Source organism: Colletes latitarsis, chromosome 5 (assembly GCF_051014445.1).
Source record: "Colletes latitarsis isolate SP2378_abdomen chromosome 5, iyColLati1, whole genome shotgun sequence".
NCBI classification, from domain to species: domain Eukaryota; kingdom Metazoa; phylum Arthropoda; class Insecta; order Hymenoptera; family Colletidae; genus Colletes; species Colletes latitarsis.
This window is the reverse complement of record NC_135138.1, coordinates 28812532-28839330: the sequence shown is the minus strand read 5'-3', so window position 1 is coordinate 28839330 and position 26799 is coordinate 28812532. Positions and strand designations below refer to the sequence as shown.

At 35.7% G+C, this 26799-nt stretch overlaps 1 protein-coding gene across 1 annotated transcript in view; it reads left to right on the top strand.

The window, feature by feature from the left end:
• Dpr1 (defective proboscis extension response 1) overlaps positions 1 to 25386 on the top strand; it is a 363943-nt gene extending 338557 nt beyond the window's left edge. Inside the window, exon 6 of the mRNA XM_076765000.1 lies at positions 17840 to 25386. Coding sequence (XP_076621115.1) covers positions 17840 to 17943 — 104 coding nt within the window. The 3' untranslated portion in view covers positions 17944 to 25386. The remainder of the gene's footprint in view (positions 1 to 17839) is intronic.
• Positions 25387 to 26799: the final 1413 nt, after the last annotated feature.

Sequence of the window (26799 nt, the reverse complement as noted above, 5' to 3'; positions counted from 1 at the left end):
TTTTTCCCCTTTGATGCAGATCTCGGCTTACGACACTGCGGAGTGTGAATAAACTCCAGAAATCATAATACAAAAATTAATTTGCAAGCCAACATTTATTTGGATGGTTCACATAATGTATCGATCTTTAACGTAACTTAAAAAACTGCAATTGGACGTTCAAAGGAGGTAAAAAAATGTCACCCTTCAGTTTTCCAAAGTAAACAGCACATTGATCGTTGTATTTCAAGATTCAGAATTGGGTAAATTTTATTCGCGTAATGAATACAAAATAGATTCGTAAACTAGCTTTTGCCTGGAGCTTCACTCTCTTGAATGTCAATTTAAAAAATTCATTATCCCTTCGTTAATCGCGTGGATGACACGTGGCACTCACCACTATATTGCTCTTCGAAGTTTTAAAGTGCTTTAAGTTAGCAACGCTAACATTTATGCTAAAACATTTCCTACCGTTTTCCGTAAATAAACGTGTTTAGTAGTCTAACATTTACGTAAGACTTTATGCTGACCTCTTGATGCTATTTAGAACAGGATCGCAAGGGAAATGCTATGTATATGGAAGGTTTCGAGATAAGACTACGAGAAAATTCTATTCTAAATGTATCGATCGTTTACACAAAGTATTTCGAATTGTTTAAAGATAAAGTTTCGTACGATCTATTTATTCATCTTATTAAAAAATCTATGTTCCCATCGAAATGTTCAAAAAGTAATTAAAGTTAAAAATTGTGTCAAACAAAAATGAATAACCACTGTCCCTCGCATGACAAAATAGATATTTCTCCATCACTAACGAAGGTCTAATGGATTTTAATTAACGAATGAAACGTAAGCGGAAGTTGGTTCGTCAATGAATCTAAAATTTTTATTTGTTATTTGCGAATAAAATTTGCACAACTTTGCTCGCGCGCCATTAAAAAGTATAGTCGACGGAACAAACATAAAAATTCTAGTAAATCAGTTTCGACAGGCTTAAAAAGTGATGCTCTTGTTGGCTGCGAGCCCCTAATGGGGTTTTCCCAGCAGGATGTTGGTCTCCTGACTACAGGGGTTGTACTGGGGTTTATTTCTACTTTTTGTAGCGAAACTGATTTTTTTCGTGTCAACGATTTTACAATTTTTACACACTCTGTTCCCTAATCGTAATTCGAGGGGAAATGAGACCAATTAAATTTCACTTATCTATCCTTCAGACTAAGGTAGATCAATCCTGAAGGATACAGTGTCTCAAGAACACTACAATATCTCCAAAATGTTGCTCGTTTTATACTAATCCGCTGATATTGCTACAAAAGAAAAAATGTAAAAATCAGCGTATAGGAAAATTGCAATCGGAGGCAACGAAACAATCGGAAGAAACGCACGGCTGCCGGCGGAAAGTTTGTTAGACAGCCAAATGACTACTCGGACACGCTCGATCGTTTCGTTTTCATTCAATTCTCGTGCTGTTATCTCGTGGTCAGTTGCGGGTCTTCACGGTCCGTCGGACTCGTTCGTCTCCGGTGGAGAAAAAGGTAACCGTCGGTGAAAAGTTTTTCGATTGATACGTGTCCGAACAAACAGATACTTTCGTTGTTTTCCTTTGGCAGCACGTTCGGAACCGTTCCATTCCCCGTGACGTAGTTTCCTCTTTGCCCATCGATGAAAGCGTCCCGATGCTTGACGGAACGCTGGTGGCTAGGTTTGACGGCCGCTTTGACGCTTCGTGTTTCTGTGGCACGAGGTCCGACGTGATCGGTGCGTTTGACAGATTAATTAGATTGCACGCTTTTTAAAATGATGTAGTGTACGGTGTCGAGTCGGGGGAAAAAAGGTCAGAAGAAGCCCGGGAACATCCGTTCCTTTTTTCCTCCTTTTTCGTTTCAAGACCGAGGGTAAGATTGGTTTGTTTTTAACGCGATCGCTGTGAGAGCTGCGGTGCTTTGAATAGCTGATGGACCAGTGATTGAAGGCTCCACGACATATCGTCAGACACTTCCCATCCGTTTGAATTTTAAGATCGAAATATTTATAGAATTCATATCTTATACAGATGACAAAAATTCATAGATTCGTGGACCTTTAAACAATAAAAATTAAAATTATAAATTTCCAAAGGCAAGTGTTCCGTGTTGAAAACAAAGACGAGCTGAAAGTAAAACAAGATAGTTCGAATATATTCTATCACGCGGTAATAAAAAGCAACAGATTGCAGTTATACAGCCATCTGTCGAAACTGGCGGACGTTAAACGTGGACATAACGATTTCGTATCCATCAACGTCCTGTTTGCGTAGAGATTCGATTCAACCGCTGAATACATTGTCCGTATTTGCTACACTCAGCTTAACTGGGAGCGTTGCGACAGTGGATACTATAATTAATTAAAGTCACATAAAAGAATTCTCGCTGGTTTTATCTCTGGGTGCTTACGAATTCTTTTTCAGGTTTCTGTAATTGCGTTTTCTACTCCTTCGCTTGGTACACTAACAAGAGGTGCCCAAGTCAGGTCTGGATTAATACCAACTGATAACCTAAGATACACCCTTTAATTACTGATGATTAATCCAAATCACTAGCAAGCCTAGAACGAAACGTTATTAATAATATTTCCTTTTCTTACTTTATTACATTTATTATTGTAATGGGAGATTCCAGAGGCCAAAATAAGACGAAAATTAAGAATATCAATTTTTTGATTGAGGCTTTGTTAAAAAGTTATTAAAATCTTAAATTAAAAATTCTCAAATCATTCACGAAAAAATTATTTTCGGTTGCGAGGGTCAATTACAATTATTTTTGGTGAATAGACATACCCTCGAAATCCGAACCATTTTCGAGAAAAAAATTATTTACCGAAAATATAATTTCAGGCCAGAAATATGTCTGCCCGAATTTTCATGTGAATCTTTAAAACGTTATAACTTCTGAACGGATTGGACGATTTTCATGTTTAAAAAAGCAAACTACGCGTATTTTGATTGAGAATATGTACAAATCGCAAAAATATTGGATAAGTTGTTCCTTGACCCCGCAAAATAAGAAAAACCCTCTAAAAGTGGTCCAATTTTCAAACAGTCATAACTCCTACAATAGTGAATATATTTCAATGAAACTTTTTTCTGAAGTAGAGCTCATGGGTATCTACAAAAAAGTATTAGACAAAATTTCCGTAGGATCTCAAACAAATTTATTAGAAATAAAAAACGAATTTTTTAGGAAAATCGACAGGGGGTAGGTGCCTAAATTTTTCGGCGAAAATAAAAAGTTTCAAATCATTCTAAAACAATTATTTTCGATTGCTGGTGTCAATTACAAGCATTTTTGGTGAATAGACATACCCTCGAAATCCTACTCAGTTTCGAGAAAAAAATTCGAGTAGGTATTGAAATTTTTCAGTGAAATTAAAAAATTTCAAATCGTTCTGGAAAAAATATTTTTAGTTACAGGGGTCAATTGCAAGCATTTTTGGTCAACAGGCATACCCCCGAAATCCTACTCAGTTTCGAGAAAAAAATTCCTTACCGAAAATGTATGTCTGACCATACCGTTGATATGTTTCCCTGAAATTTCGTCCGTATCTTTAAAACGCCATAACTTCTGAACGGATTGGACGATTTTCATGTTTAAAAAAGCAAACTACGCGTATTTTGATTGAGAATATGTACAAATCGCAAAAATATTCGAAAAGTTGGTCCTTGACCCCGCAAAATGAGAAAACCCCCATAAAAATGGCCTAATTTTCAAACAGCCATAACTCCTACAATAATGAATATATTTCAATGAAACTTTTTTCTGAAGTAGAGCTCATAGATACCCACAAAAAAGTATTACACAACTTTCCTCTACAGCGTCAAACAAAGTTATTAAAAGTCGAAAACGAATTTTTAAGAAAAATCGGTAGGTGCTTAAATTTTTCGGCGAAAAAAAATTTTTTCAAATCGTTGTGGAAAAATTATTTTCAGCTGTGGGGGTCAATTACAATCATTTTTAGTCAATATACATACCCCCGAATTCTTACGCAGTCTCGAGAAAAAAATTCCTTACTGGAAATGTAATGTCTGACCATAACTGTCTGTAACCCTGAAAATTAAAAAATTTCAAATTGTTCTAAAAAAATTATTTTCCGTTGCGGGGGTCAATTACAATAATTTTTGGTGAATAGACCTACCCCTGAAATCCTCCCTACTTTCTAGAAAAAAATTCAGTACGAACGGAACTTTAAACGTTAATAACTTCTTAACGATGCCTCCATCGAAAAATTGATATTCTTGATTTTCGTCTTATCTTGACCTTTAGAATCTGCCATTAAAATTTTTCCTAAGGATGGCGGAACACCCTGTATTGGGACCCATATATAGGGATTAATAATCCCTTTCTCCTTTCCTTTGCTTTCCTCCTTTTCACTTTAAGATTGATTTGACATTAAACAGAAGCAGTAACCACAAAATTCAAAGAATCCAAAGAACATATAATAGGAATTAATATCGCGCGTCCAACTTTCTTCGAAAGAAAAAGATATTCGATTAATCGATTCCGTAGAGAGCCAGGGCCGCACAAAGAGATTTCGTGATTCGAAAACGGGCCGGGAAAAACTTTTCTCTCCCCCCCGCGGATTTCCCACGGTAAGAAACGGGGAATTCCCGCGGGAGAATGGCAGGATATCGAAATCAAATCAGGGCCAAGTAGATAAGCAGCAGGCCAAGCACGTAGAGGGAAGAACGTAAACGCGCTCCTCGCGCTTCCATGTCTAATTGTAAGTTCCAGGCAAAAGCCTTCGGTTCCTCGAATCTCTATTGTATTAGAGAGGACTGCTGGTCGATTCATTCTTTTCATCGGCGCGCAATATTGCCAAGCACTGTTTCTCGAAAGGCCGTTAGAAATCGCAAACAATTCTCTTCTGTTCGACGATTGTCCGTTTTTTTTGATTTCGTTTCGTTCTTTGTCTCTATTCTACTCGGATACGGTGAACGATAGAAGCGATACCATATTGATACCAGACGATAAAGTATTATTTTGTACCGAACAGTTTGATTCCAACGTTTAATATTCGAACGTTCTCGAACAGTATTTCGAACGACCAGATTTGCTTGAAAATAAAGAATCACCTATTGTTTGAAAGGTGAGTGAGTTTTCGTTCTGACGCCGCTTTTGTTCTTTTAGACGAAATAGGTGGGATGGCTTTTCCGAGATCGGTTTTTCCTCTTTCCGCTATCTTTGCAGTCTATTTGATTCCCCAGTAGATCGAGTTTCGGCTGAAAATTCCGTCAACAACTACGATTTCTTAAAAGTTTTTTACTCTGGGTCAGGTTGCTTGCGTAAATATAATGAAACGAAGTGGAGTCGAAACTATAAGGAAATAGTAGACGAAAAAGTAAACCACTGAGCAATTACAGAGAGAAGTGTCCGCAACCTATGGCTCTAAAAGATTATACGTGTCTAATACTATAGAGATGGATTCTTCTTTCAGTTGTGTTCTTACCACTTGGCTTTTAAAAGTTCCTTGGAAGTTCAAGGAAGAAAGTTAACGGTAACTAAGTCGCGGCGATAATGAACGATCGATTCCTTATAAAGAAACACGTATGTCTAGGAAGTTGGCTCTGGATTGTACACGTAAGACAAGGAAATGGAATTCTATATACGTATAATTAGAGTTTCGATTCACTGGCAAATTAAAGCAGAGTCTGAAATGGCGAATGCAGTAGATGAAAAAATATGAGTCTGCGTTTAAATAAAATATCAGCTTGAGTTTATTTAATATAACAAAAGGAGAGATTTCACAATGCAACTACCAACGTAGGCGAAATCCATAAATTGCGATCCTCTTACAAAACTTGCCTTCCGCTACAAAGCGATTTTATATATACGCAATCATCGTCATGTATTTATACGACCACATTTATGTCCCTGCACTTGGGGTATTGCCGCGGGTTAATTCGGTCATAAATATACGTGGACGTCTTTACAGCGATAATCATAGGATCGTGTGCGTACGCACGTGCATGTTTCTATACGTGTACATGCATACAGAGCATCGTAAGATGAATAAAAAAATATTTGAGCATCGAGTAATGTATATAAAAGGCAATGCTTGAATAGCTTCATTTCTGTACGATACATTACTCTGACAGCATAATTGGTCGTTCTCGAGGTTTCTAAATCTGTAAAGCTACGTTTAAAATGCTTCAAAGTATGCATTGAAATATGTATGGTATTAAAATCACGCACTTCTAATAGAAAAATAAACAATAAATATTAAAGTGGAAGTAAGATTGTTATTGTAGAATGAAAATATAAAAATTCTGATAAAAATTCAAGCGAATGTTATTTCACTCGTCCAATTTTGGTAGATACCCTAGAGGCAGAATGTCAGCCACGTTGCGTTTTACCAGAACCGAGGATAATCTGCGACGGTGGCGAATACAGATCCATTATACGTGTCGTATGAAATACAGGGGTGACCCAGGGATTCTAATTCGCATCGTGGGTGCGCGTATTACCATTTTGAAATGAAACGAAAATTACGCGGGAATGTAGGACGCTTCAGGCCCGATTGAATCGCGGTTTCGCTGAACCGATTCGCGATTACGCTCGCACTAATTGTAAGTAGTAACATTGTTCTATCGATTCTGGCAATAATCAATACTGTTTCGTAAACAGAAAGCTGATAATCTGAAAGACGACTTGTTTGCTTCGAATATTAGTGTAGACTGTAAAATATTACCGATAAATACGTATCGATGCGCTAATAAACAATAATTTAATGCAGGATCGTATACGTATCAGAAACAGATCACATTGAAATCTTCAAAATGTTTGATCGCTCTCATATTGCAATATCCATAAAAAGAATTCTTTAATGAATAAATTAATAATTGAGAGCAATGGTTAATAGCAACATTAGAATTCATAGAAAACAACTGTTCGTTTCGAAAGCGCAATGAGTGTCGAGTTGGGAACTTCAAAATAAATTGTTACAAAAATTAAATGGTGTTTCGTCCAGGTTATACTCATTACTGAGGCACCAGTAAACCCGTGGAGCATCGATCAATTATTTTTTTAATTAATCAGTTTGAATAAATTATCAACCTTAATCGATTTCAATTGCAATTCATAAAACAAATTTAATTTACGATTATTTATTACCCTGCCAGATTTCATTAAAATCGATAACACCTGAAATTTCTTTTATTGGAGATTTGTCTATAAATCTCTATATTTCGAGTTATTTTATATTACATAATAACATTCATTATCCTTAAAATTGTCCACGGTGTGTTAACTTTGTGGAACGTTCGTCTATAACGAGAGACTACCAGCCTGTATATTATTTTTTTAGAATCGAATGTATTATATGTGTATCCGGACAAAATCTCGTAATAAATAGTGACAGTGTCCGTGCAACACGACATTCGAAAATAGGTCGAAGCGGGTCGTTAAAGACCATCATTATCGCAACTGCGAAAGAACAGTTAATTCAGTCGGAAACAGTAGCCATTCTTCGATGGAAAACTAATATCCAGAATTATCGACTGGCAAGCGAAGTCGTCGAGTTATTTACTTTACTTTCGCGGAGAAACTGATTACTTTTCCGATATTTATTTCAGCTGTTTTCCATTAATCACGAATGGAGGTTCCTGTGGGCAACCGACGTTTCTCGTTCGATTCGTGTCACTGCATTGATACGCAAACGTTGAGCTTGTAACACACATATATATACAAATTGAATGCTTACTTGTTACCTGCTTGACATTCGTTATTATTTGACTCTTAAAATTTCGTATCAAATTCTGGTTGGATTTCAATGTAAATAGGAAATATACAGGATGCTCGACCATGCCTGGGAAAAATTTTAATGCGAGATTCTAGAGGCCAAAATAACACGAAAATCAAGAACACCAATTTGTTGATTGAGGCTTCGTTAAAAAATTATAGAAACATTCCGGCCACACAGTATATTTTCGATAAAGAATTTTTTTCTCGAAAGTACGTAGGATTTCGGGGCTATGTCTATTGACCAAAAATGATTATAATTGACTCCCCAAGCTAAAAATAATTTTTTTAAAAAGATTTGAAATTTTTTTTTTCACCGAAAGATTTAGGCACATGCTCGAATTTTTTTCTCGAAACTGAGTAGGATTTCGAGGGTATCTCTATTCACCAAAAATGATTGTAATGGACCCCCACAACCAAAAATAATTTTTTTAGAACGATTTGAAAAAATTTTTTTTCGCCGAAAAATTTAAGCACCCTACCCCCTGTCAATTTTTCTTAAAAATTCGTTTTTCATTTTTAGTAATTTTGTTTAACAACCTACAGAAAAGTTGTCTAATACTTTTTTGTAGGTACCCATGGGCTCTACTTCAGAAAAAAGTTTCATTGAAATATATTCACAATTGTAGGAGTTATGGCTGTTTGAAAATTGGACCATTTTTGTGGGGTTTTTCTTATTTTGCGGAGTCAAGGAACCACTTTTCGAATATTTTTAGAATTTTTACATATTCTACACTAAAATACGCGTAATTTGCTTTTTTAAACATGAAAATCGTCCAATCCGTTCAGAAGTTATAACGTTTTAAAGATATACACGAAATTTTGGAGTGACATTTCTGGCCTGAAATTATATTTTCGGTAAGGAATTTTTTTCTCGAAAATGGTTAGGAATTCGAGGGTATGTCTATTCACCAAAAATAATTGTAATTGACTCCCGCAACCGAAAATAATTTTTTCGTGAATGATTTGAGAATTTTTAATTTAAGATTTTAATAACTTTTTAACAAAGCCTCAATCAAGAAATTGATATTCTTGATTTTGGTCTTATTTTGGTCTCTGGAATTTCCCATTAAAATTTCTCCCAAGCGTGGCCGAACACCCTGTATAGAAGAGATTAAGGGAAAAAATCTTCAGTGTCCACTGCAAAGGCCGTAGTAAAAGTTCATTGACCTCACGACGTCGACAATGAAATGTAAACAAAGCTTCGACTCCTTATATCTCCGGAACCAGCCACGCGATAGACTTAAAACAAAAATCGTTATATCAACTTATATGGACACTCGTTTTAAAGGGCTTTCCATCCTCTATCGTAACAACTATTCTAATTTATGCTGCCTTCTATGTTGATTTTCACATTTACTTTGACACTATGCACCTAAAGAAGTTTCAGCAATTCCTATTGATTACCCGACTGGTGTACGATAAAACTGGATCATAAATAGTTTGTTTAATTGAAAATGAATTCAAATTACTAGGTAATATTTTTTCGTAAATAACGGTTTTCTCTGTAACTGACTACGGTATTGACTAGAAACAAAATTCGTGTTCAGAGGTGTTTTGTCGTCCATGTGATGAAAATTTTAGTTGCGTCAAGAATTCTTGTCCGTCCAACGAATATGTTTCCCGGCTATTCGTTTCCGATCTTGTTTGCTTCGTCAACATTCGTCGTTCGAGCGATTTTCATAAGGCGTTGTTGATTTGTCCAAATCGTATAAGCGCTAACGCGATGTACACGTTCGTCCAATATTTGCGAAAAGTGTGTCGATGCACGCGAACAATTGTGCCGTTTCTCCCGTGCAAATACGAGTGCGAACGTGTTTGCCGCTTACGGAAGTGTTATAATATTTAATTTGTTGTTTCGGAGCTTGTACCGCGTTCGATTGATTACGATGCGTACTGGCAATTCCAACTGAAACCAGATCGGGTTTAGAACTGCGTCAAACCTCTGGTTACGTTGTTGCTAACGTCTGCAATTTAAATGCAACCCTAACGCACTGGGATGTAATTTTAAACTACTATTATTATTCCCCTCAAACACATTTTTTTCTGTTATAAATTCGTCTCTGTACTTCCTGAACATTATAAAGTTTTGTTCGAGCAAATCGATGCTGACGTAATCAAAAAGAAAAAAGAAAATATGTCCAATTTACTAAACTATCCGCAATGAAAACCAAAAAACAAAACAAATCAGTGTGATCAAGCTGTATAGAATTGTTTTTATTACAAACGACGTATAAAAAAAAATCACTGTTTAATGAATTTGCTTTCAAGGAAACACTCTTAATTCCTCAGGTTTAATAATTTCTGGAAAAAGCGGGAAGAGACTGCAGCCAGATACGACCTCGACGATTCGTTGGAGCTTCATCCACCGAGACGAGATGATATCCTTTGAACAGTGATTTTTTGAGCCCTCTGTTATTGTCTTCATTTTTATTGTTTGCTTGTCGCGTCCTGCTGCGTGCTCGGCGACAGTCAAAGAAAAGGCTTTATGCATTCTTTACAAAAACATTCGGTATTCCCGAGAGATGAGCAAAGCAACGTGTCCCTCTACAGACAAGGAACAAACTTTTTTGTCCGACATATCTTTCACTCATCTCTGGCCGAAAGCGGAGGAACTTCTGGATTATCAGATTGCTTACTTGCGGAAAAGTATAATTACCCTTTGTGAGATATTTTGCAGTTACGAGACTAATTTTGTTAAACATACAAAGCGGAGCTCTTTCTTACGATAGTGGTGCATACTACTTTCTGTTTACGGTGTCATCCATTTCTTATTCTGTAATAGAAGGCTAAGCTTGAAAGATATTTTGCGTATACCTTCTTCTTTTAAAATGGAATTCCTTCCAATCAAAGCTGAGTAAATTTTATCCAGATTACGAATAAGGAATAACAAGGAACGTTTCATCTTAGTTTCTAAATAAATGTTTGACTAAACGAAAAACTGTCGAGGTAAGATTTATTTAGATTGTTACAAGCCGGGGTTGAAGGGTTGAGAAGCCGACAATTTTTCTCATTGGAGATTTGTGAGCACGCTGGTGCTTGGTTATCTTCGGCAGCCATTGAATAGAACGAAAGGGCGTGGTAGAGCAATTGGGATAGGTGATTTTTCTTGGACCAAACGACGCGACGTATGGCTAACATTGGAAGCCACTAGGTTGATTGCGGACAAACCGATATATGGCTAGTATCAAAATAAAAAGACCAGAAAGTTCAGCCCTTAACTCTGGAAATATCGAGCCTAAGAATTAATGATCTTTTGTTTGCGCGGTTGCTTCTATAGTTAAAATTTTCGAATATCCGGGAAACTAAACCATCCAAGTCGATTTCGAAAGTATTCTATACTATAGTCGGAAAGTTCAGTTTCGTGCAAGCTCTAGACACGTAACTTGGCAAATTCGCGTGTTTCAATTCGCGAGTGCTCTTAAACCGTTGAATCCCGCGGAAAGCAACGAAGACTCAAATGGTAATTGCACCACGTTCGGTAAGTTTCGCGTTCTTACGAACAACTTAATGTCATTCGTCGGAGGTGGGAGCATTCAGCTAACGTCTTCGAGAAGAACAACAGCTACAATTTCTATCTAGCAAAAGTTAGATTCGAGATAACGAAGAAAGTTACATTCGAAAGAATTAATTTAACTTCAACTCGCCCTCCATCTGCAAAAAATAATTATTTTGCGTGAAGCCTCTCTTTGTAATAATTTTTGAACGAACATTTTCGACAATTTTCTAAAAACTCTAGAACGAAGTAAAACTTTCGATAATCAAATCCTGTTAACGAGGTCTCAGAAATGAGGTCAGCGTACCTGGACAGTAATCCAAGCTACGCTTCCGGACATCATTTAATGACCGCGAAGTGCTCCGTTAAATCCTGGATCAGACGATCTTAACCCACTGTGGCGATTTGGATGATGAATGAAGGCTGAATCGGTGAGGCTGCGCGGGACTGTCCTCAAAATTAGTCGACGCGATCCACAAGGGAAAATACCAAAGGGGCCGCCGCGTCGCGAAATTTCTGACATTCTCAACTTCCAGCGTGACTGTGGGATTTGTACCGAAAACCTCTGTAATCTTCTGGGGCACGGGCCTGCCCGTAATTAATGCGCATAGTTCGATCGACTGAAAAATACCGGGATTATCCGGCTTGTTGCTTCTACGTAAATCGACAGGAAATTTCGTTCGCGGGGTGTCACACAAGGTTCCCGCAGGAATTTTGGCATCGCTCGCGACTGGATAAACCGATTCGTTGATTTATGGAAACAAAATTAGTCACTCTTACGCGCGATTGTAAAATTAACTCCTTGACTTACCATTCTATCCACGAATAACGAATAGAAATGCTGGGCTCGCTCGTAAACTAGCTCTCGATCGTGGCTTTGCTCGATTAAATATCGGTTCAAAGAATTCGTTAATAGATTCTGATTTATAAAGGTTTTCTTGATTTTTGTAAGTTGAAAGTATTGTTATTGCATCGAATATGTTCGCTTTTAACTTAACATCAGTTCATTTAAGTAATATTTCAGAAAATGTATATACACCAAGAGAAATAGATTGTTTTAAATGATCGATAATATTTAATTTTTTCTGTAAATTCATGTGCAGTGTCATTTTATGAAAAAATCAATCTCTTAGTGTCCTAAAGGTGTGGGATTTTGATGAAATCCAAATATGATATAATCCGCGCGAAATAAATTGGGGATTTAAATGATTATTTTGCTGTCCTTGAATTTCTTTAAAACTCCTGTTATAAAAATGAATTTCTCTCGAACCTATTTGTCAAAAAGGACATTCTACCAAATGTGAAAATATTTCGTTACATACCATATTACTATAAAATATCTAATTAACAAAACACAAAAGTAATTTGTATAAATCACAGAATACGATGGGGTTTAGTTGCCCCTTTCTATCGATCTTTGTAATAAATGTTCATGTTAAACTTCTAGATAGGTCCTTTTGATGCAAAACGAGCCCGACATTCTTTGATCCGACATTGATAACCACGGCAGTCGATCAAAGCCAAAGAATATTCGCCAAAAAGAGCACGACTTCGGTTATCACGTGTCGCTGAATCCTCAAAAAGGATTGCAAATTTCTCTGATTCTATATATTTTTATACCACGCGAATTTGTGCGCCAAATGTGCTCCAGTTGACGATAAAACAAAACTATTTGCAAAATAATTACTAGTACAAAATGAATTAAAAAATAAACTAAATTATTTTGCCTTATGCGATCATTAGCAACCAAGAAATACTTTATACACTGATCTCTTTAAACTATACTTAGGCATACGAGGTAACGTAGATATGTAAATTGTACACATGTACGTACGTATTACGCCACTGTAGCATCGACTAATTATAATCCTTTTTACGTATATTGATCGATTCGAACAATTGAAAGATAATCCTCATTATACGTACTATTACCATTGATTCCTCTCTGCTCTTCGCCTCACAATTGATTTAGAGTAGTTAGGAATTCGATCTGCCTATTATTTGTTGCAAAGAAAGAAAGCACGACTCCTCGATCGATAAAATAACTAAAAATACTAGTGAGACCAAACTAACTTCGTAAGAAATAGATTAGGTAGTAGATTAAACTGATCTGAACTGTGTTTCGATCTCTGTGCACTTACGATATGTTGTTGAATCCGAATCTTAGTACGCAGCTCCATTCTGACGATCGTTCACTTTACATTCCACAGTGATTCAATGGAATTACTCAGGTTGCATTCAGTACGTAATCGGTGTTTGGACCTAGCTGTTATGTGACGATTCAACGGAATGGTTTGCACTGGTTTCGATCATCGACCCGTCGACCTAGGAACTCTAAGCTGACGATTTTGCGAAACCACTAACAACCGTTAGAGTCGGTCGCTGGTTCCTTCCGATCGCACGAAAATCCATCATTAATATTGTGTGGTTGTCAAAAGAAAAATGTTGGAAGAAATAAGTAACGAAATATTAGCATTCTTGGCGTCAGCGACTAAGCAAAGTCTACACAAAATGTGCACCAATGTCGTCTACTGGTAGAGCTAATTCTTACCGAAGTTACTTTCAATCTCCACACATGTGTAATCACAGACGAGGTATAAGTAGACCTTAGATCCAATGTATTTTCTCGACCCATTTTTCTGGGGCTCTAAAGCCCCAATTCGTGTCACTCGCAACACTGCCAAACAGGTTACAGGAATGAACGCAAGAGGATGTGAGACAGAAAATGAAATTACAGAAACATTGCTAGCCACACATTATATCCTCGGTAAAGAATTTTTTTCTCGAAAGTAGGTAGGATTTCGGAGGTAGGTCTATTCACCAAAAATGTTTGTAATTGACTCCCGTAACCGAAAATAATTTTTTCAATATGATTTTAAATTAATGTAAAATTGAAGTGAGGGAAACCCAAAAATTTCAAATCATTTTGAAAAAATTATTTTTCGTTGCTGGGTCTAATTTTAATCATTTTTGGTGAATAGACATAACCCCGAAATCCTACGTACTTTCGAGAAAAAAATTCTTTACCAAAACTATAATGTCTGACTATGAATAGGTATTCTACTGAAATTTCGTGCGTGTCTTTAAAACGTCATAACTTTTGAACGAATTGGAGGATTTTAATGTTTCAAACGGTAAACAATGCGTATTTTAGTGAAGATTATGTAGAAATTCCAAAAATTTTCGAAAACTTGTTTCTTAATTGCGTAAAGTGAGAAAACCCCCATAAAAATGGTCCAATTTTCAAGCGACCATAAGTATAGGCGGGGTAAATGTACCAGTTACTCGGACGTTCCGGATAATCGAAACTCTACTGCATATCTTCCTCAGTCTTAATTTCCAAATGATTTTCATTTTTTTTTTTTTTATCTCTCTTCGACGCGACGCGTAGCTTTGTTTTTTGATTTTTGTCCCGTTTTCATAAATGTCTTCTTTCGTACCGTCGGTTGGTCTTCAACATGCTTTAATATATATGCAGAGATACAGTGCAGCGACTGGATCATCAAAGGGCACATCTCAACTCTGACACGACGAATATAATTAATGAAGACGAATTGACCTACGTCTCTCCGCTTTGTTTCGTGTTGAATTCGCTAACGAAAGATTTGTTCCCAAGTGAACTGTACTTCCTAATGAATCATAGATAATTAAAATGAATAACGGACAATAATAGCCGCTTCTCGAATGCCGAGATACGAAAATACAGGACGTGAATACATTGTCTTTGTGGGAAGGCTTAATTCCTGTACTACCATTCTGAATACATTATTTTTGCTAGGAAACAAATTATACTAGTTATTTTGCTGGCTGGTAGCTGATAAGAGAGCAACTCATCGTTCTCAATTCATATCATTATGACGAGTGTTATATTCGCTTAGAAATTCTTGATATCCGCGCAATTGTTGATGCACGTAGACGAATAATTTCATTTTTCCGTTATTGGTTTCGACGTTATTTGATTTCGAAATGCCTCAGTTATTTACGAATCGAATATATTCACATTATTTGCAGTTTCTGCCATGGAAATGCCACGTATATCAATTAAATGAGAAATTTAATTTCACAAACTTGTGTAAAGATTGAAATAGTCAAACAAATACCGCAATATCTCTATCTCTTAATTATTATAAATTCCTTCGAGTTCTGTAACGTAAAAGCGATCCCGAGTTTAGATGTTTATTTATTTCTTTTTATTGTTTACTATACGCCCTCGTTGCTCATTACGCGAACGAAAATGCAAACAGTGCCTAAAATTTTAATTTTATACGTTTATTACGTTTCACGATATAAAGGGGTAGAAATAGAATAATTTGCTTTCGTTCCTGTCGATACTGGTCGATGACAGTTTCCCATAATCGTGCAGGCAGCCGATTCTGCGACCGAAAACGGCACGTAAAGTTTAGATTTATTATTTAGCGTGGCTGGTTCTTGGATTTATCGCGCGACGTGGGTAACATTGTTTTTCAGGACTTTCGAAATAAAATTCCCCTGTATTTTTGGCGCGGAGACAAGGGTTGCTTTCGCTACTAATTTCACCCCGTCATACACCTTACTTGCAGTTGCACATCACGCGCAATGGGATTTACGTCACGTGCGGAGGCTCGTGACGAGCTTCGCAGCGTTCTGTAACTGGGCGCATCCCTTATGTAGTAATTTCGACCGAAAATATTGCAACTGCACAATGTACGCGGCGCCAGATTTACGAACAACGCGACTCAAATGAAGTTTACAAGACATTTATTGCCCGAGAGAAATTTAAATTTTTATTGTCCATAATCTTAAATTATAGATCGTTTGGATAATCCAAAAAATTAACGATGTTCCAAATAAATATTTCACATAAAAATTACTCTGATTTGAGGGGGACATAATTACTTTTTCTATTCGAGTCAGGCGTTAAACATTCGATAAAGCTTTATTTTTTCTGTTTGAATATGTATTTCATATTCGTTACATTAAAATATACCACGGATACCACAAATTTCTTCGTCGAAGTTTCCATCGTTAATAAAAGAGTATTTAATTATTTCAACAGGCCGATGACATCGTTTCAAAACTATGCGAACCCCGTACTAATGCTTTTAATTGTCATTGTTAAGTAATTATATTTCCGACAGTGCTCAACTTGAAACGATATCCACATTCCTAGCACGAGTGTTCCGACCAAACACATCGAATCATATGTAAATGTGATTATACAGGGTGTTCAGCCATCCCTGGGAAAAGTTAAAATGGAAGATTCTAGAGGCCAAAATAAGACGAAAATCAAGAACATCAATTTCTTGGCTGAGACTTCATTAAAAAATTATTAAAAAATTAAATTAAAAAATTTCAAATCATTCTGGAAAAATTATTTTTGGTTGCGGGGGTCAATTACAATCATTTTTGATCATTAGACATACCCTCGAAATCCTACCCACTTTCGAGAAAAAAACTCGAGAAGGTGTGAAATTTTTCGACAAAATTAAAAAATTTCAACTCGTTCTGAAAAAATTATTTTCAGTTGCTGGTGTCAATTACAATTATTTTTGGTGAATAGACATACCCTCGAAATCCTAACCATTTTCGAGAAAAAAATTACTTACCGAAAATATAATTTCAGGCCAGAAGTGTCACTACAAAATTTCGTGTTTATCTTTAAAACGTCATAACTACTAAACGGATTGGACGATTTTAATGTTTAAAAAAGCAAACTACGCGTATTTTGATGGAGAATATGTACAAATCGCAAAAATATTCGAAAAGTTGGTCCTTGTCCCCACAAAATGAGAAAAACCCCATAAAAATGGTCCAATTTTCAAACAGCCATAATTCCTACAATTGTGAATATATTTCAATGAAACTTTTTTCTGAAGTAGAGCTCGTGGGTACCTACAAAAAAGTATTAGACAACTTTTCTATGGGGCGTCAAACAGAATTACTAAAAATGAGAAACGAATTTTTAAGGAAAATCGACAAGGGGGTAGGTGCCTAAATTTTTCGGCGAAAAAGAATTTTTTCAAATCGTTCTAAAAAAATTATTTTCGATTGAGGGGGTCCATTACAATCATTTTTGGTCAACAGACATATCCTCGAAATGCTTTCTAGAAAAAAATTCAGTGCGGACGGAACTTTAAACGTTAATAACTTTTTAACGAAGCCTCCATCAACAAATTAATATTCTTGATTTTCGTTTTATTTTAGCCTATAGAATCTTCCATTAAAATTTTTCCCAGAGGTGGCCGAACACTCTGTATATATTCAATGTAACATACTTTTATTAACTTTAAATTTCTTTTTAAGTGCAACGGTGCATGTAAATTCTTTAGACTTCTCAGACTCGTATAAATTCTTGTTTACGAGACTTTGAAAATTCCATTGGGTATGCGTGGCACTGAAGAAAATAACTTCGACGTCGATATAAGTAGAAAGAACAATTAATGGTCAGACGCGCCAGAATAATTGTATTAAAATACTACTTTTTTCTCGCGATTTATTTTCACGTTTTGAATCATTCCCTGCCCGGTTTCACCACACATGCTGCGCGTATGTGTGTAATGGCAAGTATGTACAAGGGCAGATACTAATCTGAGTCTCGTTGTTCTTGTTTCAGGAGAGAAACCAGCTGCAATGCAGCACGGGAACACGGCAGCAGGCTCGCCGACATCGAAGACTGTCCTTGTAATGCTCGCCTTCTTTTTGGGTCAATTGAGATAATGTGTGTTATCATGCGTGTTTGAACGTGTGCTATGAACTGTGTGCGTGTGTGCGTATATGCACGAATACATCGTGCACAACCCGACAAATGTTACCGAGCATTAACAAAAAATTCGATGGATCGTTGGACACAGTAAAACGTAGTTTCCCCTTCCCTGTTTGTGTCTCGATCGAAATTTAATTGACAGCCCAACATGCCGCGGAGCGATCATCGATGAAGAAGAAACTTTTCTTGTAACGCAAGATGAACGTTTTTTTGGTCGAAGCGAGTCGGTGAATCCTTTCTTTCAGCTTGGAGATTTTTATTTAAAAGGAGTCGTCGATGACAATGTTTTCTGAAATAAAATTTGTGGGACGTTGAATTCTATAAAACGTTTGGCTCGTTTCAGAGAAATTGTTGCAGGAAGGATCTTGAGAACTCTATTATCGAGTTTTATTCTTCCCTATCGTATTAGTTTCGGAACTAGTTCACACCACGAAGAAAAAGATATTGTTGGTATGCGATCAGTACACGCTCGCCGTACTTTTAAAGGGAATTACAACCCGCTAATGAAAAAAGTTTCATGTTTAATCCTGCAACAGGCAAAAATAACGATATTTTTCCACGGTGTAATTTTCTATATGGATTGTGGGATATACCTCTCAAAAGGTCGAAGGGATTTGCTGAATTTCACGCGAAGTGGATAAATGAACTTTCTCGTGTAGTTTCGTCTTGCTAGCGATAAATTCTAGATTCAAGTTAACATTTTTTACGAACAAAAGACACTTATTTTTGTTTTATTATATTGTGATTATTATGATGGTGCCTCAATGGTAATTCACCTCGTTGAATTTATGATTATTTGAAATGCCAATAAAATTGTGGTATTCTGCTACCGAAGAATTGTCATCGACGATTGGAATCGAATGAATTTTTAAATTATAACTCGATTAAATAATGTTCGGAACTTCTGTCACGAATGAATACATCGCCAGTGATTCCAATTACTTTTACGTAACGTTAAATTTTTTACGATAATATTCAGTTGTTATAAGTCGCTTACTATTATGCTAAATCAGGATCAAAGTGTAATCGGTGACAGAGATACGTTAATTAGGAAATATTGAAGCAGTCTATCGATTAGATTCCTGATTCACTAGTGTTACTTTGGCAAACAAGCATAATCCATATAAGCAATGACCGTATCGGACGTGATCTCAATTGAACTCGATCTGATTATAATTTTGAATAAACGCGAATAATAAAACAAAAATAATGAAACACGAATGTTCAAGATTCATTTCAGGGTCAACCGTTGCATAACGTAAGTGAACGTAATTGTGCAAAGTGCCATACCACAGTTCTCCAACAGCTGTTCAGGAATCCCATTTATAAACATGAACATAAGTTTATAATCGGATCAGAATTAACTGATCACGTGGGCTATCAGACATATGCTTGTATCTCTCAATTGAGTATAGCTTGTACATTAGATCAATCTCCCGGAACACAGTCACACTGTGAACGTAGCCAAAGTTATATTTGCTATTGTGTTAAAAATAAAAATTTACATTGGATTCTTAAAACACAGTCTTCAGGGCTTAATTAAATTTACAAGTTCGTTGTATCTCTTCCACCGACTATACGCGACAGCCAAATCGTACGTGACAGATTCTGCTCAATCAAAAACTGATTATGCGTGACGTTTTCAATGGCGTTAATGAATCAACGCACAAGTGTACATAAGTTATGTTGATTATTAAAGGTGTTCAAGTTTCTGTATTATAGCGCACTGGTAATCAACATAACGTGATCATTGATTGTATTATTACATCAGAAATTAACAGTACTTAGTTTTTTAATAATATATTGGTACGTGCACAAAGAAAGAAAGAAGAAAAGTACGGAGGTGACACAATTTTCCAAAACATTCCTGACTAACACCGTTTCCATCTCATACACAGATCTTCGCAAGTACCACGTTTACTTAATATATCTTGCAAAACAGAAAAACGATATTTCAGATTACGATTACCATAAGTTGCCAGTACATATTTTGTCCGCTATTGTACATCAATTATCCGTAAATCGTAATTTCCGTAAGTCGTATTACTATGTGTATGACCAGACAAGTATTAGTCTGCTTAAAACCATAGGAAAAAGGTTCTTCAGCCGCAACGCGTAACGGGGAATATAAATTTCCCATGACGACTCGCGATCGAAGAAGAGAAATCAACAAACAACGATGGAAGTTTTTCGAGTACACTTTACCATTCGTTTTTGTCTGCTACGATACCCATTGTAAAAATAATCATCGATGAAAGAACTCTTTCCCGACCGGTTTCACGACGAATATACATATGTAACCCCACGCCATACGTGGAGCCCCTTTTGCGTGGCTTTGTCTCCCTCTACACACCATATTGGGTTTGTGCTGGGCCCACACCATACGCAATCCGTTACTGTTGGTACAACCAAAATGGAAATGATACTTCGCAAAATGAAAACAAAAAAGTGCAGCGTAAAGTTTCCGCGAGTGAGCTTTCGTTTTTCTGGAAAAATAACTTGAAATATTCACTGAAATTCTATACACAAAGGATTATAGCTAAACCAAAATGAACGAGTCAAAACATTTTTTATAAATTTAAACTTGATAAGAAACTTCTAATTATCCAATCGCAGTTGAAGTTATAAAATTTATAAAAATTACTAAACGTATCCAAAGGGGTCACTTACAAAAACTTTATTCTGCACTTTCGACTTATATTTTCGCGTAAGTTTACGCTGATTTGTGTTGTATTGTCAGTAACGGACCACTCTAAAGCAGTATCAACGGTCACAGTAAAAGACTTTTACCACTCAAGGACTTTTGAGCGACCATATCCATCTGATCATCTTAACGCGTGGGGTTTAAAAGACACACAGGCGCGAAAAAGTCAAGCTGCTCTGGCCAACGACGGATATAAAAGAGCTTAAAGGGAGGGGGGCTGACAAAATGTCGGGGAGGAATTCGAGTATCTGACCTGTGGAAATTACAAATAGAATATTAAATGCTTCGACGATCGTTCAACATTTGTCGACGAATAAAGAGATCGCTCGAAGCGAATAAAATTCAGGTAATAGATGTTTTTCTTATTGTGTTTAAGTTCTTGTACTCCCCCCCCCCCCTCTCTCTGGCCCTTGTACTGTTTAAATAATGATCGTAATAGGTTGAGAAGCGAGTGGTCGAAGTCTTTTGTCGCGATTATAGTATTCGTGTACTACGGTAACGGCGACAGATTGTTGGAAGCTATTTTGCTACCAGAAACAACGGTTGCCAGTATATCTATAGATAACACTCTACAGAAATGTCGTCGTAGTATCCCAGGTTCGATATGTGTAATAATTTACAGATTACAGCGTTCTAGCGTCGTCAGAGTAAAGAAAGAAAGAAGTATCGAAGTAATGTTGTATATTGTTTGTTGTAAATGGGGATTCGAGTGATTGATAGAGCGGAACCGTGGACGTGCGTTTGCAAAAATGATATTTCGATGTGTAAGTGTGTAAATTAAGCGAAACGACTCCGTAAATAAAATTGTTACAGACGAGAACGATCGTTTGCGTCGTAGATATTCGTTCGTTCGTGGTAAATGGCACGTTAAGGAATTTCATAACATATGTGCGAATGTTCAGCGTGATCGATCTCTTTCTTTAGAAGATAAAAGCAAGATACGAATCAAAATACCGATTGTGAGTACAGAAAATGCAATTCTTTTTAAATCTAATCCCGAGATTTTAAATAACACGTATATTCATCAAACTTACTAATCATGTGCTTTATTTATAATTCTAATCAAGAGGAACTTATTTATTTGCAATTTTCCTACTTTCGAAAAAAGGACCGCAACGTTAAAATAAATAAAGAAATTGTGATCGTTCATAAAAAAAATTCTCGTTCGATGAGCAGTCATTTCTTCCATAAATTTAGACTTACGACAACTGTTTATCACAAAGAAATAGCTTTTTAATAATTTCTGATTTTATTGATATCTCATACAAGGTACCACGCAATTATCACTGTAAATCTTGTAAATTATTATACATGTGCAACACTTTTCTTGGAACATTCTGTATAAAAGGGGCTTCGAAAAGAATCTCGAAGAATGTAAAACTATGTTATAATGGTCACGATCGCGAGTATAAGTGTACCATAAAAATCCATTTAAAAATCGATCGTATACGAGCAATATGCGATTTCCTGTACCACAACTGCGAGTGATTTATGTATATCTCCATTCTGTCGCAATTTATGAAAAAAGCATAAATACTGATTTAAGTCCTGTATAATTATTCTTCACAGTATTGCTATCCGTGGATTTCAATAACACCTCTCATAACTCCTACGTGTGTTTGAATTAAAGTTTAAGTTATTTGTTACTCGTTACTTTTTTTTAAAAAGAAAACAAATAACAAAATTCTCTTCAAAACCTAAAGTGTTTTTTATGCAGAATGTCCCACTTAGAATTAGTTGCAAGGATAAAAAGAAACTATCGTTTAAGGACTAATGTTAATGTTTCCAAAGGACGAGTACGATACAGAGAAATTTTTATTAGCAAGGACATTGTTTTCAGAATTATCATGGCCATCGATGTCTGTTCAAATGGAAGCACATATGTATTTCTTTTTCTTGCGTGTTAATACCAACAATAGTATGGATGAATTCATGTACAATAATATGGTCGCGAGACGACCTTCAATTCTAAAATGTAAAATCAAAATGAATCGATGATTGCTAAATATATATACATGTACATTCCGAAAAGGTACACAAAACAAGAAATAAAAATATTTATAAGAACAATGTCTCTGTTACTTTAATTTTAAAAGAATCATTCGATAATTTCTACAGTAACCACTGACATTTACTGTAAAATGTTCTTATAAAAAATATTTTACATAAAAAAATATTGTACTTCGTTCCGAAACGCAACAATATATTGTTTTAGAATTTTCATCGCTCTTTGTGTCTGCGTTCCATTCGAAATACGAAACCACAATTACTTTGTATACAAGTAATGAACTGTGCATTCATTAAAATGAAATGTTGTTACGGCGCTACGTGAAAATAATACAGAAAAAAAAATTTACAGGTATTTTTACGTGGAATACGAAAAAAAAGATAGTAACTACTGACAGAATCTATTTTAGATTCCCAAAGGAATTTAAAGCAGACATGTTCTGAGTTCCCTGGGGATTCGAAGTGCCGCAAAAGAGACCAAGCGAATCTTTTTCGTTCATTAATAACTGTTTTTGAAATCTTAGACTTTGTCGCAGAATAAAGCAAAAAGTTTCTTTGGAAAATTATAATCAATTAGGAACGTGAATCTATTAGAATACATTTGTTTACATATGATTGGAAAATTTTGTATCCAAATGTACAAAAATCGAAGCGACGTAATTAATTTTCATACGTTCTAATTGTCTGATTTTTATTAGATGAAGTAACAATCATTTTTATGTACATGAAAAAAGATGATAAATAAATGTACTGTCGTACATCAAATAATCTCCTATCTGTCACGAGTACTTTTTTAAGAAGCAATAAATTTTCGAGTATTCATAAAATCAGAAATTATTAAGATGGCTATAAATAGTGAATATTTTCATATTTATACTGCAAAAATTCATTATTGCGTCACAAGTATATTACCATTTTAATTGTAATACTATAAAATAATTTGAAACGATTATGAATTCTAATTGAATTTTGGATTCTAATTTCTAATTGAAATGGAAAAATCTAAAAACAAATATAATATTGTGCATTTTAAGCACATTGGGAATTAATGGTGTATTTTTTACAATACAATATTCTATTATTAAAATTCTACCGAAGAGTTAAATGTCTTGTGAGTACTTGAATGTGTTATTTATTCGCGTTCAATTCAATAACAAGAAATTCAATCTTGAAACGAAGGACTATTGTGTAATTTGACGTTCTGAGTCGATTTTCATTCTGTCGAGTCGAATACATACAATTAAATTATAAAGTGCTATTGTATTGTAATTTTATTACATATAATATAATAATGTTACTTGCTCAGTTTATATACAAAAATGGAAAATTAAAAACGTTATAGATTAATATCTTTAAGGCTATACGACACAGAATCTCAATTGTTACGTTTCATCACCTAGTTAAAGAGTATGACTGTATACTTGATTCTACACGCTGTATTTGTTTTTCTTTAATTTTTGCTTTTCCCATTTTCCTTGAAAATTAAAATAAAAGTCTCAACAAGTATTAACGTTACACACTAGAATGCTATTAACAATCCCAAAACTAACGACACCAAAAATTCATAAACGATTGTTATATAATATTTGATCTGAATACATGAATTCTTTGGAGACTAAGAGGATGAATTTAAAAACGATACAAACAAGCGTTATTATAAACCAGTGTTTGTGAGTATTTTCTTATTAAAATTCAGCACATGCACTATCGAAGCATAAATTATTATTTTAAAATTATCATTTCGAATTTCGTTTAGGTGGATTCGAGTCTGAGCCACTGTACTGTCGTCTTTACATTTTGATCGATTGTCGTGCGATAGAATAATACGAAGTTGAGTAAAGCAGAGTGAAAGAGAGAGAGAGAGAGAGAGAGAGAGAGTAAAAGGTCTGAGGAAAAACAGAGCTTGTAAGAAGAGCGTTAATTAGAAGAAGAATGTATTAAAATTCCACAAAAGCAACCAAAAAGCTAGACGTCGATGTAGAAAAAAAAACGACACCGAATTAACCCTCGTCTACATCCCATCCCTCTAACAACATACTTTCTACTACAGAGTAGGCGTTAATATAAAGACCAAAGTTACCCTGAACTGCTGCCATCGTACGAGGTAACACACTTGCAATAACATAAAAGAAAATCCTCGAGATGTCATCAATCTGAATTTTGTATCGTGAATATTCGTTTGTGCTACTTATATCCCAACGATTTGCCAATTTTCAATAGCTTTCTCTATTAATCGTTGAGTAATGTGGATTATTAAATGGTTTAAATTTTCTACTTAAATTGGTTCTATTTCCTTTTTTTTTACAATAGATAGATCACTATATTCTTCTGTTGCATTTCAAATTCTTTTATCACGCAGTACTCGAATTCTTTGCCTTTATAAAAGAGTCGTTTAAATATTGCTTAGAAAGACACGCGTAATTTAATCTCATTTTTCGTTTTCCGTTAACGACGTATTTCGAAACGACGTGGCACGTAATTAATCACTTTTTCTATTCCTTCTCGTTATTCATTCAAGGCAGAAACGTTGATGAACGTTCGAGGAAAAAATAGTGCCAGTTCAGGGTTACTCGAACAAAAAGGAAAACTGTACAACTCTTATAATTTACATCGTGACTAACGCGTAAATTGAAACTGTGTTCCCTATCTACATCCTTCAGCGTGTTTTGTTTTCATACGATTCTCGAGGCATTCTTGTACATAATGTTTTACTCTTGTAAATAAATTATCCATACAATCTGGACTAATCGATTATTCCTCTGTACCGAATGTACTTTCTATTCTCAACGATATTGCCAAGATTCGAAATTATACAGTTCATGTAGTCGTTAAATGCATCGAACGATTTGAAAAAAACAATCGATTAAAATATATGTGCCAGTTTTTAGAAATATCTGAAACGAAGTATTTAGCTGTGAGCTCGTTTCTAGAGCGACTAGCCAGACGTTTCGATTTTTAGAAGCACTTCAGGAGGGCCGATTGTGATTCGAAAGTACGAAAAGTGGAACGAAGGCATAGGTCAGGAAGATCGATAGGTCTGACCCCGATGCGCTTGAACTTTTCTTGTCTTCCAGGATATTTAAGGATACCCGACTTCGGTTCACTTCGTCACAAGCATCGATTAGAAAATAACCACAGTTGACCTGTAATATAAATATTTTCTGCACGAAACAGTCCATCTGGAATAGAAAGAAGGATGTGCTCTCTTTTTCTTGACTCGTAAAGATTTTCCAATTTGGGTGGAGGATACACAAAATTTCCCAATTATGTACATAATAAAGTATTGAGAAAAAGACTGTTTATAATTAATAATTGAACCATAAAATTTCTTTGTCCACGAAATGAAGAAAATTTTCTACAATGTGGATAATTTACACAATTATTCTATATATTTACCTTAGGATAAATCATAGGGATTGAGAATGGTAGCCATCGTGTGTAGAGATTTCATTTTAAATTGCCAGTTTGCTAGAAAGAAGATGCGATGAAAAATTTCTCGAATCGTTTAATTTCAACCACTGTTTCAGTCCACGGTTACGTTCGCAGAAACTGAGCAACGGAAAGATATTAAGCTGGTAAAGGATGCCTGGCCCAAAGGAAATGTCAACGGAAATTGCAAAGGGCACGCTCCAGCCATTCGGTGGCACGGTAGTCGTTCTTTTGAACTCACGGTTTTCATTGTTTGCTCTCGAAACGGTTTAAGGATACGCGCGATATCTCACGTACGCGCGTGAAATGAGCCCCTCGAATGGCGCCGAGGGTTGAAACGTCGTGACTCCACAAAGGCCACCGAATTCCCTGGCTTTCGAAGCCGTGGACGCAATTTATCTGCATCTGAAAGGTGACGGCAAAACGACTTAAATGAATTGGAAAGATAAACCAATGTAACGTCGGTATCGTTTTCTCCATCAGCAAAATTACGTTTCATTTAGAAATTTTACCTGACAATTTGCGTTGTACTCGCGACGAGAATTCCAATTTCTTTTTGACACTAGAACTACCGAAGTGGTCAAAATGACTCGTTCGTAATTTTTAATAAAAATTGTAATTCTAGACAAAAATGAATAAACATTTGTTTCTATTGCGTTATACATTTCTT